Here is a 15,998-nt window from a genome sequence, read left to right as displayed (position 1 = left end):
AGACATGTGGTGAAGATTGCGATTGGTCTGGCATTGCGAGACTGGTATCCCAGTATCTATCTAACTTGGTGTGTTGTCGCCCTCTCATGGTGTCAAGGATGAAAGTAGTGGTAAAAAAGGTTATTGCCGACTACTGTACTTAATTCAAAAAAGCACTTACTTACTTACTTACATTTGTTACTGTTGGGGGTGGCAGTAGCTCAGGTTGGGAACCGGAGTGTCGCTGGTTCAAGTCCCTGTTCAGACCAAAGTACAGAGTGTGGATTGATGCCAATTTACTGCCAGGTGCTCTTGAGCAACCCCCCTCAAGTGCTTGGGGTGCTGGTCCAGCTGGCAGCCCACTCATTCTGACATCTCTCCATTAGTGCATGTATAGGAACTAAGCATGTGTGTATTTCAGGCCTATGTGTATTGTGTAATAACAACAGAGAGTAAATTGTAATTTCCCCATAGGGGATCAATAAAGAGTATAAATTATAAATTACTCCCAGGCTGGACTATTGTAATTCCTTACTATCAGGTCCTTACTATCCCTTAAGACTCCAGATCCAGAATGCTGCAGCGCGTGTTCTGACAAGAACTAAGAGATCATATTTGTCCTGTTTTAGTTTCTCTGCATTGACTTCCTGTAACATCCAGAATTTAATTTAAAATCCTGAATCCTCCTCCCTCTAAATGGTCTAACACCAACATATATAGAAGAGCTCTTAGAGCCTTATTGAACCACTATGGTCCCAGAATTCAGGGTTACTTTGTGGTTCCTAGAGTCTCTAAAAGTAGAATGGGAGCCAGAGCCTTCAGCCATCAGGCTCCTCTCTTGTGGAACCAGCTCTTGGTCCTGGTTTGGGAGGCAGACACTGTCTCCATATTTAGGAATAACCTGAAAACCCTCCTCTTTGATAAAGCTTAGGGAGTGAGGATTTGCGGAGAGTTCTTGCCCGACCAGGCTTCTCTCTTTACCCTGTCTCTCTTGCAAGTTCATCTTGCTACACTCTGTGGTACCCAGCTACGTCCTGCTGTGCCTTGCAATGCCCACAGTGCCCTGCTATGCCATGAACTACTACAAAGAACTGCTACAAACTACTATTTTTTCAACTTTTTGTTATTTCCACTCTTCATTCTAACCCCAACTGGCCCGTCAGACACCGCCTACCAAGACCCCGGGCCTGTCCCAGGTTTCTCCCTATAAGGAATTTTTCCTCGCCACTGTCGCACTGTTGCTTACTCTGGAGGAAACTACCAGAACTGTTGGGTCCTTGTTAATTCTGTAAAGTGTCTCGAGATAACTCTTTTTTTTATAAATAAAATTGAATTGAATTGAATTTGCAGCGTCCGCCTATCCCACCTGCATCTCTTCATGGTCGTCAGATTAATTTACCATATAATCAATAATATAGTAGAAGTGGAGGGAGGCAGGGCAGTACAGCCCGACCAGGGTCCTCTTAGTCATGCTGATATAGTTCTAGACTGCCAGGGGATTTCCTTCCTTTGACACACTGAGCTCCTCTGTCCTTTATCTTTCCATTAATGTGCATCCCAGAAATGCCTGTTAGCTACTAACTGAGTTCTGGGGAGCTTACACCCTGGAGTCCTTATGTTTTCTTTTTGTCCAGCATATTTCCTTGGATTAGGATGGCCCCAAGATCTAAGTTGCAGCTGTTGCCATGGTCCATCTGCACTACACCCTGCTACGTCCAGCCATGCCCTACTATGCCCTGCTATGCTTATACTGTAACGCCCTGCTATGACATGAACTACTACAACTACCATTTTTAGTCAATGTTCCATTATCTTTATTGTGACTGTTATTGCCACTTTGCGTCACCCCCCACCCCCAACCGGCCCCATCAGACTCCACCTACCAAGAGCCTGGGTCTGTCCAAGTTTTCTTCCTAAAAGGGAGTTTTTCCTCGCCACTGTCACACTAAATGCTTGCTCTTTGGGGAATTAATAAAATTGTTGAGACTTTATAAATTATAGAATTTGGTCTAGACCTAATCTATCTGTAAAGTGTCTCCAGATAACTCTTGTTATGACTTGATACTATAAATAAAATTGAATTGAAAGATAGAAACACTTTTTATGCAGACAGTGGTCCATCAGTACCAGCATATGTGGAGTTTTTAACTATTTAATATACTGTTGGCCTGTTCAATAATCCGTAACAAGGTATACGAATTGTACAGGCGCTTGAATTTAGGCGCTCAAACACCTTTCAACATGATGGCCCAATGGCTAGCACTGAGGCCTCACAGCAGGAAGGGTTGTGGGTTCAAATCCAGGTCATTCAAGGCTTTGACTAAGGCACTGGCTCAGATGTGGAGTTGGTCCCCTGGCGTTGTAAATGGCTGCCTACTGCTCCCTTGAGAGATGGGTAAAAATCCAGAGAATGAATTTTGCTACATACATGAGTATGTGACAATGAAGTACTTTTACCTTATCTGGTTTAGAACACGCTTGAGGAGCAAACAAGCCGGGTTTCCTGGGCAAAAGTATTTCATTTTTGAAATACTGTGTGATTGAACACGCTGTGTTCTATGTTGAAATCACCTTGTGCTATTTCCTTTTGAGATTATTTTCCATTAGATATTGAAGTGGATACATGATTTAGCATCTTTCTTTTATCACTGAATTAGCATTGATGCTTGGATTGGAAATTTTAAGAGGATATTAGGCTACATAACATTTATTAGAACCAAATGAAAACCACCAGCTTCTATCGCGAGAGCTGATATTGCACATAAGAGGAATACAGGAACGGGACGTGATTTCTGACGACATTTTTATTTTCAGAATATATGTTTTTTCACACACAGGATACAGAATTGTGAAAACAGACAGACAGAAAGGTTCAAATTAAAGAACAATTCAGTCGGTTTGGACTGATATCAGTGACATTCAGGAGGATTTTGTGGTTAGAATGTGAAATTTACGTTACAGGGGTGTGTCCCCACTTTATGCATTTCATGGCTTGTGTGTTGATACCAGGATCAGCTGTGAGGTTGATCTGCTTCACCGTCAGACACATCTCCAAACCACTGTTTGATTGCAACTTCATCACACAGACGGACACACTGTACATTCAAATGTTAGTCAGACACGTTTTTATAAGACAGAACAAATAGCTAGAGAGCATAATATTAAACAAAATGCACTGTCTTACATTAGAATAAAATGATCCATAACATTGGAGGATAAATACAATATTTAATGACAAGACATTTAGAAGCATTCAAAAATAAATACATCTTTTTCTGTAGCAGCTGTTTCAGGTGGATTGTCCATCTGTGTTAAATGGTCAAATGAAGACATTATGGCCCATTGCTAAGCTGAGGGACACTTCAAATGAAGTCCCACCCGCTGCTCTACACTGTAGAAGTCATCCGTCACCATGGACACTGACAGATGAGGCACAGCTGCAGTTTTATTATGTTCTGTTTTCCCTGCATGTGCACCACCACTAACACTCGACGCTCTGTGAGAGCAGTATGAGGAATATAATAGCACAGGTTAATGTGCTAATGTCTTTCCCTGAAACACACACACACACACACACACACACAGTAATCTAGTATTGCATGTAGTGAATCCCTAGGCTTAAATGTGTGTGTGGATGGCTTCCTTACCCACAGGCCAGTAAGCCAATCATGGAATGTTGTGTAAATAAAAAAATACCTATCATGATTATTATTTATCTTTGCTAATAATATGTTGAATCCATTTTGAAAGAAAGTCTCTGCCTGACTGTATTGCAAACTCTACAAGTTTATATATATTTATAATAGGCTGTAAATATCTCACAAGACATAGTAATAAAGACCATAACAAAGCTGTGGAGAATAATTTGGTCCCTGCTTATCATTTTTGGAGGTATAGCAAAGCTAAAGACAACACCAGCGACAATCTTCAAACAACTGCACACTCGATGCACGAAGCGCCCATTAGCAAACATGTAGTATACTGGTACGACAGAAAAACACTTCTCATTTTAACATCAAATCCACTGGAACTGTTAAAGCACGTATAGGGGAAGATACTTTTTTCTGTAATGACACCGAGGAGTAAGGATATTACGAGCCTTTCAAGCGTTTTCACGGCAAACACTAACTCATTTTCAGCATAATTAGGAAGGTGTTCCTAGTTACACAACTGAGCTTCCTTTTATTTTATCATTAATCTTAAACGATGTTAGAAAAGAAAAAATAAATAAAGCTTCTGTTGCAGAAAGATTTTTAACTTGCTGTATTACCTGCTGGTTTGGAAATGCCACTGAGTCACAGAAAAGGACAATCAGAGAAAAACGTTACAACTGGCAGTAAGTTACTTGGGAGAACACTTCCGAGCATTGCACACATTTACAAAGATAGACTGGTGAGAACGGCCAATAGCATTGTGTGTGACTGCACACACGGCATGGCATCTCATTTTAAACTACTGCCATCTAGGCCTTGTTTGTGCCCAAGAACAGATCCAAATAAGCCTTAAATCATTCAAAATAAGATAGATGTCCAGCTGGCCTGGTCATACCCAAGGGTGTATAGAGTAGTGTGTTGTGGTGTGTGAGGCATGTTGTCATGTTATGTCTGTTGGTGTCTGATAGAGGGACTATTTGTTTGAAGCATATGTCACAAAGGGCCTTCCGAACCCACGGGGACAATAAAAGTACACAGTACTACTATTACTGATAACATGAGAGACTTTATAACATGTTCTAAAAAGAAAGCAGCCTTTTGTTTTTAAGATACAGTCTACCTTAGCACCTTTAACTCTGTAAATTTCTGTGACTGATTTTTATGTATGTCAGATATATGTGTGTATGTGTTTGTTGTGTTATGATTGTCTAAGCTACTGGATGCCTAGAATTTCCCACGGGATGATTGAAGTCATTATCTATCTATGTATCTATCTTGGGTTCTTTTAAAAAAAGGAATGAGCATAGTAAATAAATATATATCCTAAAAATGAATAAAAAAACATGCTGTGTGTATTGTAAATAATGTAATATTATGTAAATAAAATAACTGTGTAGGTAGTAAAACAATGCAGTTTTAAAACATCTTGAGCCCCCCCTCCCCTTCCACAGTGGTTTGGTCCACTGCCTGCTCCCGCACACAAGTACGTTCGGTGGGAGCACAGCGTTGTTAAGTATTGGTGTGCAATACTGCAATATCTGGTATTGATCAGATACCAAGCAAATACAGGTTCAATATCGACAATACCGGCAATAAATCATTGTGTTGTCTTCCCCTCAAAATTGCAAATCAATACTTTGGTTGATGCCTTTTATCGATGTTTTTAACTTTTTCTTACATTTTTGTCCCTTTTTTTAACACTTTTGACACTTTTTTGAAGTTTTCAACTACAAAACACTAGCTTATTAACTTTAGTTTTACAGTTATTTTTGAAATTGATGGTCAATAAACTTCATTTATAGGAAAAGTTTGAGTTGGAAAAGCAGAAATTAGGAATTATTTAGACTAAAATGAAAGGAATGTATGTTGATGGATAATTACAGACTGGAATATGTCAACTTTTACTCAATACTATTTCAAAACCACTTCAATTTGTTTTTCAAATGCTATAAAATTGAAGAAGACGCCGCCGAAATTAATGAAAGTAGAGATCTGTACTTGCCAAAGAGCGTTATGGGGAATCAATCATGTTATTTTGGGGAGTTAAAAAGAACATTGATATAGGAAAACGGGTCAATTTGACCCGAGGACAACACAACGGTTAAGAAACGGAAACTAAAGTATTGATCTTATTATACTGGTATTGACGTTAGTATAAATAGTATCAATATTTGGATCAATCTGGACACCACTGCTGTTAAGAGAGACTACGCTGGGTAGGAGAGAACAAGTAACTCTGACATAGACGTGTCTGTTTTATTCACTTTAAACGTCGGATGAAGTGATTATTTTCTGTAATACAGATGCTAATTTTCATTAGTCATGACAAAACAATTATGATTTTTCCATAAATCCTCTATATTAGCGATTAAAACATTACCTAGCTTGTTTGGTAGTTTGCTAAATAGCTTGTTGGATAGCTGGTAAGCTAACTTGCTAATTCCACCCAACATGCTTTCACTGGTTACACATAAGAAGCTAGCTGGCTAGTTATCAAGCTAGCATGCTAGGAGGCTCAGTTCTCAGTTCAGCATCAACTGTTTTAAAGACAATAATCACTTAATTTGATGTTTAAAGTGAATAAAATAGTCTTGCCAGCCTACTTACTGGAGTTCCACAACTACACATATCCTCTACAACTGTACAATGGTAACTGTACTGTTTGTGTTCCATTTAAGAATTTCTCATGATAAATTTAATTTTTATTGTCCCCCGCAACTGTTAGATGAAATTTACACCCATGCTGCTCACAGGCTTGTTTCAGGATTGGTGGCTATGTCACCATTTTGTGGCTCTTTTAAGAATTTTTCCACTTCCCGTGACTCCACTGTTACACTTTCTGGCCTGGCCTCCTCGTCCTTTAAATCCTTTATTACCTCCTTCTCTAGCGTCTCTCTTTCTCCCTTCTCCTCTTCGTCACTCATATCCACAGGTTTGCTGCACAATTCTGTACTGGCATTGTGTGTCACTGCGATGTTGTCAAGCTTGTCTGCCGATGCAGAGGACTTGTTGCTGATAAACAGGAAGTTACAAGTAGCCAGAACCAGAGCTGAGAGGACCACCTCGCATCCTGCCAGCAGGAAGACCCACATGTAATTCTTGGTGGCATCAAGAAGCCGGCCTGACAGAGAGGAAACAGATGAGTGGACGAAACAGGAAAACCACACAGAGATAATGCTAGTTTACATACACATTTAAAACTTCTCCTGTTTTTTCCAACTTTTTGACACAATGGAAGTGAGAACGTGTTGCAACATATGTCTCAAAAAGGGTGCTTCTATTTTCCTTTTATGCAGCTCTTTTTTATGAATGTCAGTACAAATCTTTACAATAAATAGTGTACTTTTGTCTTTGGGGTTACATACCTGCGCCAGGCGGTCCCACCAGCACAGCAATGGCCTCCATGAGCAGGACCAGGCCAATTGCACTGGAGAACTTTGCAGTACCAACTATTGCCATGAGAACCTCAAACTGCAGGGCACCCACCATGCCGTAGGAGATGCCAAAGAAGATGCAGAAGACCACCAGTGAGACGTAGTCCTTGGCCTGGGAACAGAGCAAAACATGTTTAAGTTTTACACCATTGGTCTAAGCTTTATCTTTCCAGTTCATTACATGCAAGCCGTCACCTACCTGTGACCCAACCAGGTCAGTGATTCCATTGAAAAGCATAGCAAAACTAAGGAGGTAGACGCAACGAGGCCGCACCCATTTGAGTCCGGCAATCAAACCACATGTGGGCCGTGCAAAAATGTCAATGAAGCCCAGGATAGTGAGCAGCAGAGCTGATTTAGTGTCCTCATTCCCCAGCTCTTTAGCATAGCTCACGACAAACACCGGAGGAACAAACAGCCCCAGCACCATGATGGACGCCGACACAGTGTAGATGAGAAACCCACAGTCTTTAAACACAGAGAAGTCCAGAAGTTTGGCTTTGGGCTTCTTCTTTTTCTCTGTTTCTCCTTTGTTGTCCTGTTCCGGGTCCTTAGCCTTGAGAGTCTTGGGGGCAACCAGAGGCTTCATTAGCGCCCCGCACACACAACAGTTGAGTAGGATGCCACCCAGGATGAGGAAGCCCCCCCTCCAGCCGTAATGGTCCTGGAGAAGCTGGCCCAGGGGCGAGAGGCAGCACAGGGCCACAGGGCTTCCAGCGGCTGACAGCCCATTGGCCAGAGGACGCTTCACACTGAAATAGCGGTTGAGCATAATGAGAGATGGTTGGAAGTTCAAGGCTAAGCCCAAACCTGCAGCAAAAGAGAGAACCCTTTTTATATTCTTTGACTTTCCTTATTAAAACACATGTATGACTTTCGTTTAATCTCTTGTACTCCTTTATTAATCAAGTACTTTAACTTAATTCAGAATGTTTAACCTGTTTCCAATTTCCCTGGGGAAAATAATTGACTCCCCAATTGAAATGGATCTTTGTTTGAGGGATTTGATATTGCTTTTCAAATCCTAAAATTAATTTTCTAACACATGCCTTTTCCGCAGGGATGCATAACCGACCACCAACGTTTTGGGGGGGTCAATGTAGACATTAACTGGGTACATTATAAGAAATATTTGAGATTTGCTTCTCGCTTGCACAATTTACAGTATAACTTCTCTGAGAATCTCTTTTGTGTCCAAGCAAAATTGGTATTGTAACTGAAATGTAAATAAATAGGAAATGTAATAGAAACAGCACCAGGATCAAATTGATTTGGGACATCATTGGCGAGTCCATTGTCCAAGTTGAAGAGGTCTGTCTGCCTCTAATGTGTTTATATACCAGTGGGAAGCCTTGATTAATTCCTTTAAAGGGTAATTCTTCTGAGAGGAGACGGTATCCACATATACTGTGTGTCACATACTAAACTACTATATATATTAAAGTGCAAGCACCAGAGACACAAAATAACACCCCAAATCCCAGAAAAAGTGATTTCTTTTTTACAATATGGGTACTTTAATGTCAGTTTGCAGGGATGGATGTGAGCCTAAGGTAGGTGTGTTAATTTATCTTGGTTAGGACAAGTCAGATGTTACAATACAAACTTTCAGTCCAACCTGTAATGACCCCAATACAGAGGTAGATGTGGATGATGCTGGTGGAGAAGGAGGCCAGGATCATTCCCAGAGAGGCAAAGAGGCCACCCACCATCATTACTGGGCGACAGCCAAAGCGGTTCACCAGCACACTGCACAGAGGACCTGGAAAAAGGGTGACAAACTCAGTTAGACTGTGTGTGTCTGTGTGTTCTAGTTCTTCCGTTAGCACGAGATGCAGCGTGTACATAAGACAGTTTTGGAGATTTTGGAAGCTGGGGTGATGAAGTTATAATTTGATTTTTTCTTCTTCGTCCCACAAACCATGCTGAACTCTGTGCACCGCAACAGGTTCCTCAGAGCACACTATCCACACCTTTACACAACTTTCACTACCTTTTTTACCTGAACACATCACAGTTTAGATACACTGTACACAGTATTTTCTGTTACCATTTTCTGTTATGCTCTATTTTATTTTAGTCTAATTATAATATAAAGTTCTGCAATATTTTGTATTGTATGTCTATGTGTAGGATTCTTATTTTTACTGTGTTTTCCTAAGAATAATAAATTAATTGCCAATGACTGCTCCGCTAAAATGGTTGTGCATGTGACAAATAAATAAAGTGAACAAAAAAAGCACTGTATTGTAGTCTAGGAGTGTTTAGTGCAAAGGTGCATAAAAGAATTCAACAGTTAGTTGTGTCCACTTGTATTGGGCTGTATGTACTGTTCACAGAGCAGCCTACCTGTGCCATAGAGCATGGCCAGCAGGATGGAGGAGATCCAGGCAGTGTCGCTGTATCCCACCCCAAACTCCCTGATCAGCTCTTTGAAAAAGACACTCATCGCTTTAGGGAAAGCGTAGGAGAAACCTGTGATGACAAAACAGCCGGCCAGCACCGCCCAGGCCCACCCGCCATCTGGAGCCTTCACCCCTCCTGTGTCCACGTCCACTGCCACGCCTCCCATGGTGCTCTAAGGCTGTGTGTTAATGGCAGAGAGAAATGCTGAAAGAAAAAGAAAAATGCATGCACTTAGAGTTTCCCTTTAAGTGCATCTAATTTAGTTCTGCAGCATGATAAGACTGCTCGGAGACGAAACATATTTTGCCAAAGACGTTATGTGTAGAGTTTAACATTACTAATTAGTATTACCATTTTTAGATGGACTGTGATGCAATTAGCATTAACTGGAATTGCCAGACACTCTTAAAGCTTTAAATATTGTATGCCCTTAAAGCTGCAAATCTGTAGATTATACAATATCCGAAAACATGATTCAGCTCAGATATACAGATTTTTACAGTCTATGGTAGGGATGCAGAGAAGTGAATGCTAACAGTGGGTTGTAGAGACTCACACAGGTTCTGACGTTCTCCCCTCAGAAATCTTCACAGCCACACATGATATGCATCAGCGCTGATTGGACCAACACGCAACAGCAACTAAAACTAAGAACAAGAAAGTGAAAACAGTTCAAGGATTCAAAAATCTTATAAAAATCCTACAAAGTGTGTACCTTTATTTCAGATATAAATAATTTCAGTGCTGCCCCCCTCGGTTACTGTTGCTACGAGGCCTGTGCAATGTCGGGAGTCCATTTTATATTCAATTGAATGTTCTATTTGTTCAAAATAAAATGTTGTAAATGATTTCATAGCATTTCTTTTAAATTCAACAAGCAGTTTTTTTGTATTTTAGAAGAATACCAAAACCAGTGGGCCAGAGTACACTTTATCTGTTTTTTATCTCAATATTCAACAACGTTATCGCGTTTATTGTCCTCTTATCGTGCAACCCTAGTTGCTACTGTTGCTATGGCTGTCAAGCTTTACGTTCTAGTGGAACATAAACTATGTCGTTTACGATGACAGTAGCAGATTTACCTTCAAAATACTTTAAACAAAATAAACTTTTAACAAGCAGCTTTCCGGCAACTGATAATAACAACTGTTCTCACAGATTTTATCAGGTTTAGCTAGCTAGCTGATTAAGCTAAAATGAGCTCCATGAGCTAGTTAAACACGTTGCCTTCAGCTGAATTTGACATATTTCAAGTGGACTTGTTTTAAGACAAGAACCACATAAAAGGGATCTTATATACTGTATGTACTTGATGACTATACTATTTATTGCTACAAGACTGAGGCTAATGCTAACATGTCCCAGGCAAGAAGTTAGCTTCATCGTTAGCCCATGCAAGGCATGGAAATAAAAAAGAGCAGTGTTCTTGTAGTGCAGAGTAGAGCTATAAGTTAGTATGAAAGTAAAAGTACAATAAGGGAAATCCATAAAAATAAGGCTCTTTATTTTTGTAATATTTCAATGTAAGGACAATGCAGCTGGACAATGAAATGAGACATAAAAAGGCAACCGAGAAGTTTTTAAGGTCAAACAAAGTCTGAGACGTGTGTGTGTGTGTGTGTGCGCGAATGTGCGTGTGTGTAAGAGACTTGTAAGTCTTGATTGTCTTTGATGAATGTCTTGTTGTGTATTCCTATTTATGCTTTATTTTAATGAGTATGCTTTGGGTTTAGGTGAAAGGAAAGGTGCTACACAAATACAATTGACATTGACTTTATTTAAGCTTATTGAAATTTTTGCCAATGAATTTTGCTCCCCTTAAAAAAGCATATCAATAAAATCCTATTAATATGAATACATTTTTTTTTAAAAGAGCTACTCTACTACTACTACTACTTGCAACACTGTCAATGTAATGTGACTGTGTAAATCCACTGAATCAAAGCTGAAAGTCAGAACTGATATCTGGGTTTGATATCGGGAAATTCATGAACAAACTTTCATGTCAAAGAGAGACGCCGTTTGTACACACACAAATGTCTATACAAGAGTGACCATATTCTTCTTGTCCTCACACACCTCAGTCGGTCTCTTTCTGTGGGACAGTTACCTTCAAAATACTCCTTATCTGTGCAACACTTCTAATAATCACATTCTGATCTATTCCTGTAAGCTAGTGTTACCTTCAAACTGACCCTGCCATGGAAGCCTGAGAATAGATTTGGATACATTTGAACATCTGCATGCCAAAATATTCCAAACCTATCAAGCACATCGTTATTGTGTTTTTTCTTTTTTAAATCTTTAATTGTGCTGGAGTACATAACATTGTTCTACTACTTAAGGACGGTGTGTAAACCTAATTCTTTTGAATGAATCCCCATAAACTATCAACTAATTAAAACGTATTAACAATTTAAGGCATGAAATAGGTCAAAGAACCAGAATTGTAAGGAAGAGTCAGAATGATGCCCATCCCGAGTAGAGACACTCATCTGCTGTTTGGACTATGGGGAAATTGTCAGGGGCGCCATCAGTTTATTTACAACCTCTTGAAAACCTAAAGGAACGAGCTGTGTGGGTTTTTTCCTCCCACCAAAACAGCCAGAAAATCCAGTGTCTCTAGGTAACATGATCATTTCAAGCCACACACACACTGTGACGTAAACAGTCAGTCCCCAGGGCAAGATGCTGCATTATTTCATACACAGCTTTGGAAACAAAGCCCTGTAATAGGCCTGTCTGCTTTCATAAAGATTGTCCTCTGGGTCTCCTTGGATATCAGATAAAGTCTTGATGCTACACTCTTCCAAAAATCTACGTGATGGATTCGGCTTTGCTTATCTGCAAACAACTACACACACTATGATTGTATAAAAGCATACATTTTAAAACATGCACCTCAAGATCTCGAGGGGCTGGTAGACTCAAAAAGCAAAATGTATTTCAAATCACTATTGATAGTGATTTCTCAATCAATAAAATGTATATATAATTTTAAAGGCTGTTGTTCTTACAGCCAGTCAAGTTGATTTATTAGCAGCATTTATGACCCAGAAGGTTAATGGACTGTATGAAGAGAGCTCCGACCTCCAGATGTTAGCCATTCGTAGGACAAACAGAACACAACACGTCTGAAATGTAACATGAGTTTGGTAGGACTTCATCTTTAAAGCTGCACTATTTAACATTTTACTATCTAATGTGAATGAGAAAGGGTCCATGTTCCAAACCAACACCTTGTCATGAACGGGTTTTGAAGATGTTGTTTGAAGATGTATGAAATTATAGGCAACTGCCAACTGGTCTTGTGACTCGGCTACAGAGCTCTGTGAGAGGTCGGTCGTTTCAGAGTTGTTAGTTTGAGTTTAGCTGACGAAAGCCAGTAGGACCGAGATCGTCCAAGTGGCATTGGCACATAAGGGGCAACTGTGTGGCAGTCGTCGAAGAGTTGTCAGACAGTTGCAAGTCTGTAGGAAGAGCTGGGTGCTGGCACTGATTCGACACCAGTCAGCAAGCTTACCGAGCTAAACAGCACCACTGACAATGGGAATTGGGAATCACCAGATGCCTCCCAATACGATAATATCACAATACTTATGCCCCCATACAATATTATTGGAATTTAAACATATTGCAATATACTGCAATTTATAACCTTTTTTCCAACTTCCAATTTTTCCCAATTTCAAACGACTTCCCAAAAAGGAAACTTTGACAACATGTGTTTTATCTAAAAAGTTTCTCTGTTTGTTCATATCACTTCAATCTTATTGTTGCACAATGGGACAAACTGACCAACACATTAATAATAAAAGAATGATACTTGCTGTCTGTGCAGCAATACAGTATTGGCAGAGAAAATATCGCGATACTAAGCTGTATCGATTATTTTTCCCACCCCTAATTGACAATCTGTCAGCAGTTTATAAACTCTGCCTTGGATGTCCGTCAAATGTGTGTTTGATTGTGTTTGTGTGTGTAAAAAAAAAAAAAGAAAAGTGACTTTGGGCCGGGTAAGATCGTGCCCACTGGCTTGGCTTAAAACACAACTGAGGTACGAACAGTTATACTGAGGTATGAAGTCTTTTTTTTTTTCTCGGGAAGCTAACTTTGCTGCCAAGCTTGAAAGCGTTGTGTTCTTACACAGCAGCAGTCAATGTGGTGCAGACAGGATACATACATTCAATACAGACCATTACAGTGCTATACAAATTTCTCAGTTTTAGGGGCTCCAAAACACCTAAGAAGTCTGGTCCTGAAGCATAAACATATAACCTAAGATTTTTGTTTTTAAAAGGTCCCATGACATAGTTCTTTTTGGATACTTTTATATAGATTTTACTGGTCCCTTAATACTGTGTCTGAAGTCTCTTTTACATGGGCCTTAGTGGTCTCCTTATACTGAAGTCTGAAGGGCAAGGTGGAGGGTGGGGGTGTGGCCTTGACCAACTGCCACTTTGCTCGTTTGAAAGCCATGGTGTCTCTTTATCATGGGTGGGCAAATTCTCTGGGCGGGCAAAGCAGAGAAAGGGGAGGTAACCTTTTACCTTATGACCTCATAAGGGGCAGGATTCCAGATCGGCCCATCTGAGTTTTTATTTTCTCAAAGGCAGAGCAGGATACCCAGGGCTCGGTTTTACAACTATCTCTATTTCTAGCCACCGGGGGACCATAGGTGGGCTGCAGGACACATATTAATGCTAAACAAACTCATTAACTGACATTTTCCAGCCATGGGACCTTTAGATTCAAATGTGGTCACGTTGATGTAGCCTGAGGCTACACATGATTACACATCAGGCACTCTATATTCCCATGATGTAGTCAGACACATATAATAACAATCTGAGTCAGTGGCAAAAGAACCTATGTTGGTGTTGGCATTTACCCTACAGAGTAATATATAGAGATAGAGACTAGCTGGTGAACATAGTGGATTATATAGCAGCTAAAGAGAGTATTTCATTGGTAGAGACAAAAACAGAGCTAAAATTATAGAGAATATCGACAAGTCCAAATTAATTTGACTGTTTCTGCTGAATGTGTAAATAATTTGCTAACCAAGTGTTTTAAGAACTTCAAAAGGAAAGTAAAGAAGCAAGGCTATTGTAAAGGTATGATAAAATGTTAAATAATTTTACATTTTATGAACAAATCAAATTAAAAGTGAATTGAATTGAATAGCTCACCTGCTGTATGTCATTCTCTCTCTCTCTCTCTCTCTCTCTCTCTCTCTCTCTGTCTCTCTTCAACGGTCCGCTATAATAAAGGCTATTATTAATTTATTAAGTTATCAATAATTATACTAATGTCAGGTTATGTTTCCTTGACACCACACATTAGTGTCATCAAGCCCTTCCAATGAAAATGTCTGTCTAATGAATTTCTTTTGTAAATTACTCTGAAAATAGGGCTAGGCCTATGCCATTTCAAAATAAAAGGGTTTTAAGTTTTAAGTCTAAACCAGCCAGTCCTGACTTGTTCCCACGACACTCCATACAGCATCTCTAGTGGCTGGCGTCGTAAAAGAAACATCCATCAAAAATGTCAATTTAAAACCACGCGAGAAGACGGACGACAGGTGCCTCCCTCTTAACGGTGAGTGACGGACGCATTCCGGCCCCATCCATCTGGAACATCCTCCCCGCAGATATCCGAAATGCAACATCCCTGGACATTTTTTTTTTAACTCCTGAAACACCACCTGTTTACATCAGCCTACAACCTCCTTTAGCTTAGCCACAGTAATTCTGCAAAGTGTCCTTGGGTTTCTTGAAATACGCTTAATAAATAAAAGTTATTATTATTATAACTAGGATATTATATTGACTTACATTTTCTATAAGCGGAGAGATTGAATGTGATGAGTCGTGATGACGCAGTGAAAAACCGTTGACTCTCTTACCGGGGGATGCAGCCTAGAGCTGTGACCGTCCCTCGTCCAGCTTCATCACCGGAGCCGCGTTTCTGCCCGCACGTCCACAGACCATCAGCATACAGTGGGCAGGGAGCAGCAGCAGCCCTTGCGCTGCTGGGTCCTAACGCCTCCCACACGAAAAATGACGAATCCCACTATGACCACGCCTATACCCATAGTGGTCGATTGGCCGGGGTTAGCCATTTGACATCGAGTGGAAGGTTAGGATAGCTGATTGGTCAGGGGATAGGACCTGTACAAATGGGGTTACGTTACCTTTCGTAAGCATGGACGCCTGGCCAATAGTAGCAATTGAAGGGCGGGTCTAAAATGATCGCATCCTAAGTCATAGGCGCCACTCAGCAGTGACCAATGAGGACACGGCGCGCGCCGCTATTTCTGGCCAGTGGTTTTGTCAACAGTGTAGTCGTGAAAGCTACTCTGTAACTGTCTCTGTATGTGACAAATGAACGTATACAGTTGTGTGTGTAGTGGAGGCCTGGGTGGTATACTCTTTTATCTTTGTGGGAAATGCGCTTTACAAGATTATCTAGTTCAATAAGGCCTAGTTAGCTTAAAATGGTGGGATGTAGGCTAACATTGGTG

The 15,998-nt window shown here is 40.3% G+C and overlaps 1 protein-coding gene and 2 long non-coding RNA genes across 6 annotated transcripts in view; 1 reads left to right on the top strand and 2 right to left on the bottom strand.

The window, feature by feature from the left end:
• Nucleotides 1–2,772: 2,772 nt before the first annotated feature.
• LOC117957493 lies at nucleotides 2,773–5,225 on the bottom strand. The gene is made up of 2 exons (XR_004659522.1): nucleotides 4,683–5,225; nucleotides 2,773–4,158 (listed from the first exon to the last, which is right to left on the bottom strand). It is a non-coding gene; the product is annotated as an uncharacterized LOC117957493 (long non-coding RNA).
• An 810-nt stretch (nucleotides 5,226–6,035) lies between these two features.
• Nucleotides 6,036–15,998, bottom strand: part of si:ch211-234h8.7 (uncharacterized protein LOC561627 homolog) — a 10,810-nt gene continuing 847 nt past the window's right edge. Inside the window, exons 1-7 of one of the 3 annotated variants that reach the window (XM_034893261.1) lie at nucleotides 15,381–15,713; nucleotides 10,029–10,119; nucleotides 9,416–9,676; nucleotides 8,685–8,828; nucleotides 7,266–7,876; nucleotides 6,998–7,178; nucleotides 6,036–6,753 (exon numbers count right to left, since the gene is read on the bottom strand). In XM_034893261.1, coding sequence (XP_034749152.1) covers nucleotides 6,380–6,753; nucleotides 6,998–7,178; nucleotides 7,266–7,876; nucleotides 8,685–8,828; nucleotides 9,416–9,638 — 1,533 coding nt within the window. In that variant the 5' untranslated portion in view covers nucleotides 9,639–9,676; nucleotides 10,029–10,119; nucleotides 15,381–15,713 and the 3' untranslated portion in view covers nucleotides 6,036–6,379. Of the gene's footprint in view, nucleotides 6,754–6,997; nucleotides 7,179–7,265; nucleotides 7,877–8,684; nucleotides 8,829–9,415; nucleotides 9,677–10,028; nucleotides 10,120–15,380; nucleotides 15,714–15,998 lie in introns of those variants that run through there. The other 2 variants (XM_034893259.1, XM_034893260.1) reach the window with 2 other exon arrangements.
• LOC117957494 overlaps nucleotides 11,073–15,998 on the top strand; it is a 12,231-nt gene continuing 7,305 nt past the window's right edge. Inside the window, exons 1-2 of one of the 2 annotated variants that reach the window (XR_004659523.1) lie at nucleotides 11,077–11,088; nucleotides 15,873–15,880. This is a non-coding gene — a long non-coding RNA (uncharacterized LOC117957494). Of the gene's footprint in view, nucleotides 11,093–15,872; nucleotides 15,881–15,998 lie in introns of both variants that reach the window. The other variant, XR_004659524.1, reaches the window with a different exon arrangement.

Source organism: Etheostoma cragini, chromosome 15 (assembly GCF_013103735.1).
Source record: "Etheostoma cragini isolate CJK2018 chromosome 15, CSU_Ecrag_1.0, whole genome shotgun sequence".
Taxonomy (NCBI): domain Eukaryota; kingdom Metazoa; phylum Chordata; class Actinopteri; order Perciformes; family Percidae; genus Etheostoma; species Etheostoma cragini.
This window is presented reverse-complemented; position numbering and strand designations above follow the sequence as displayed.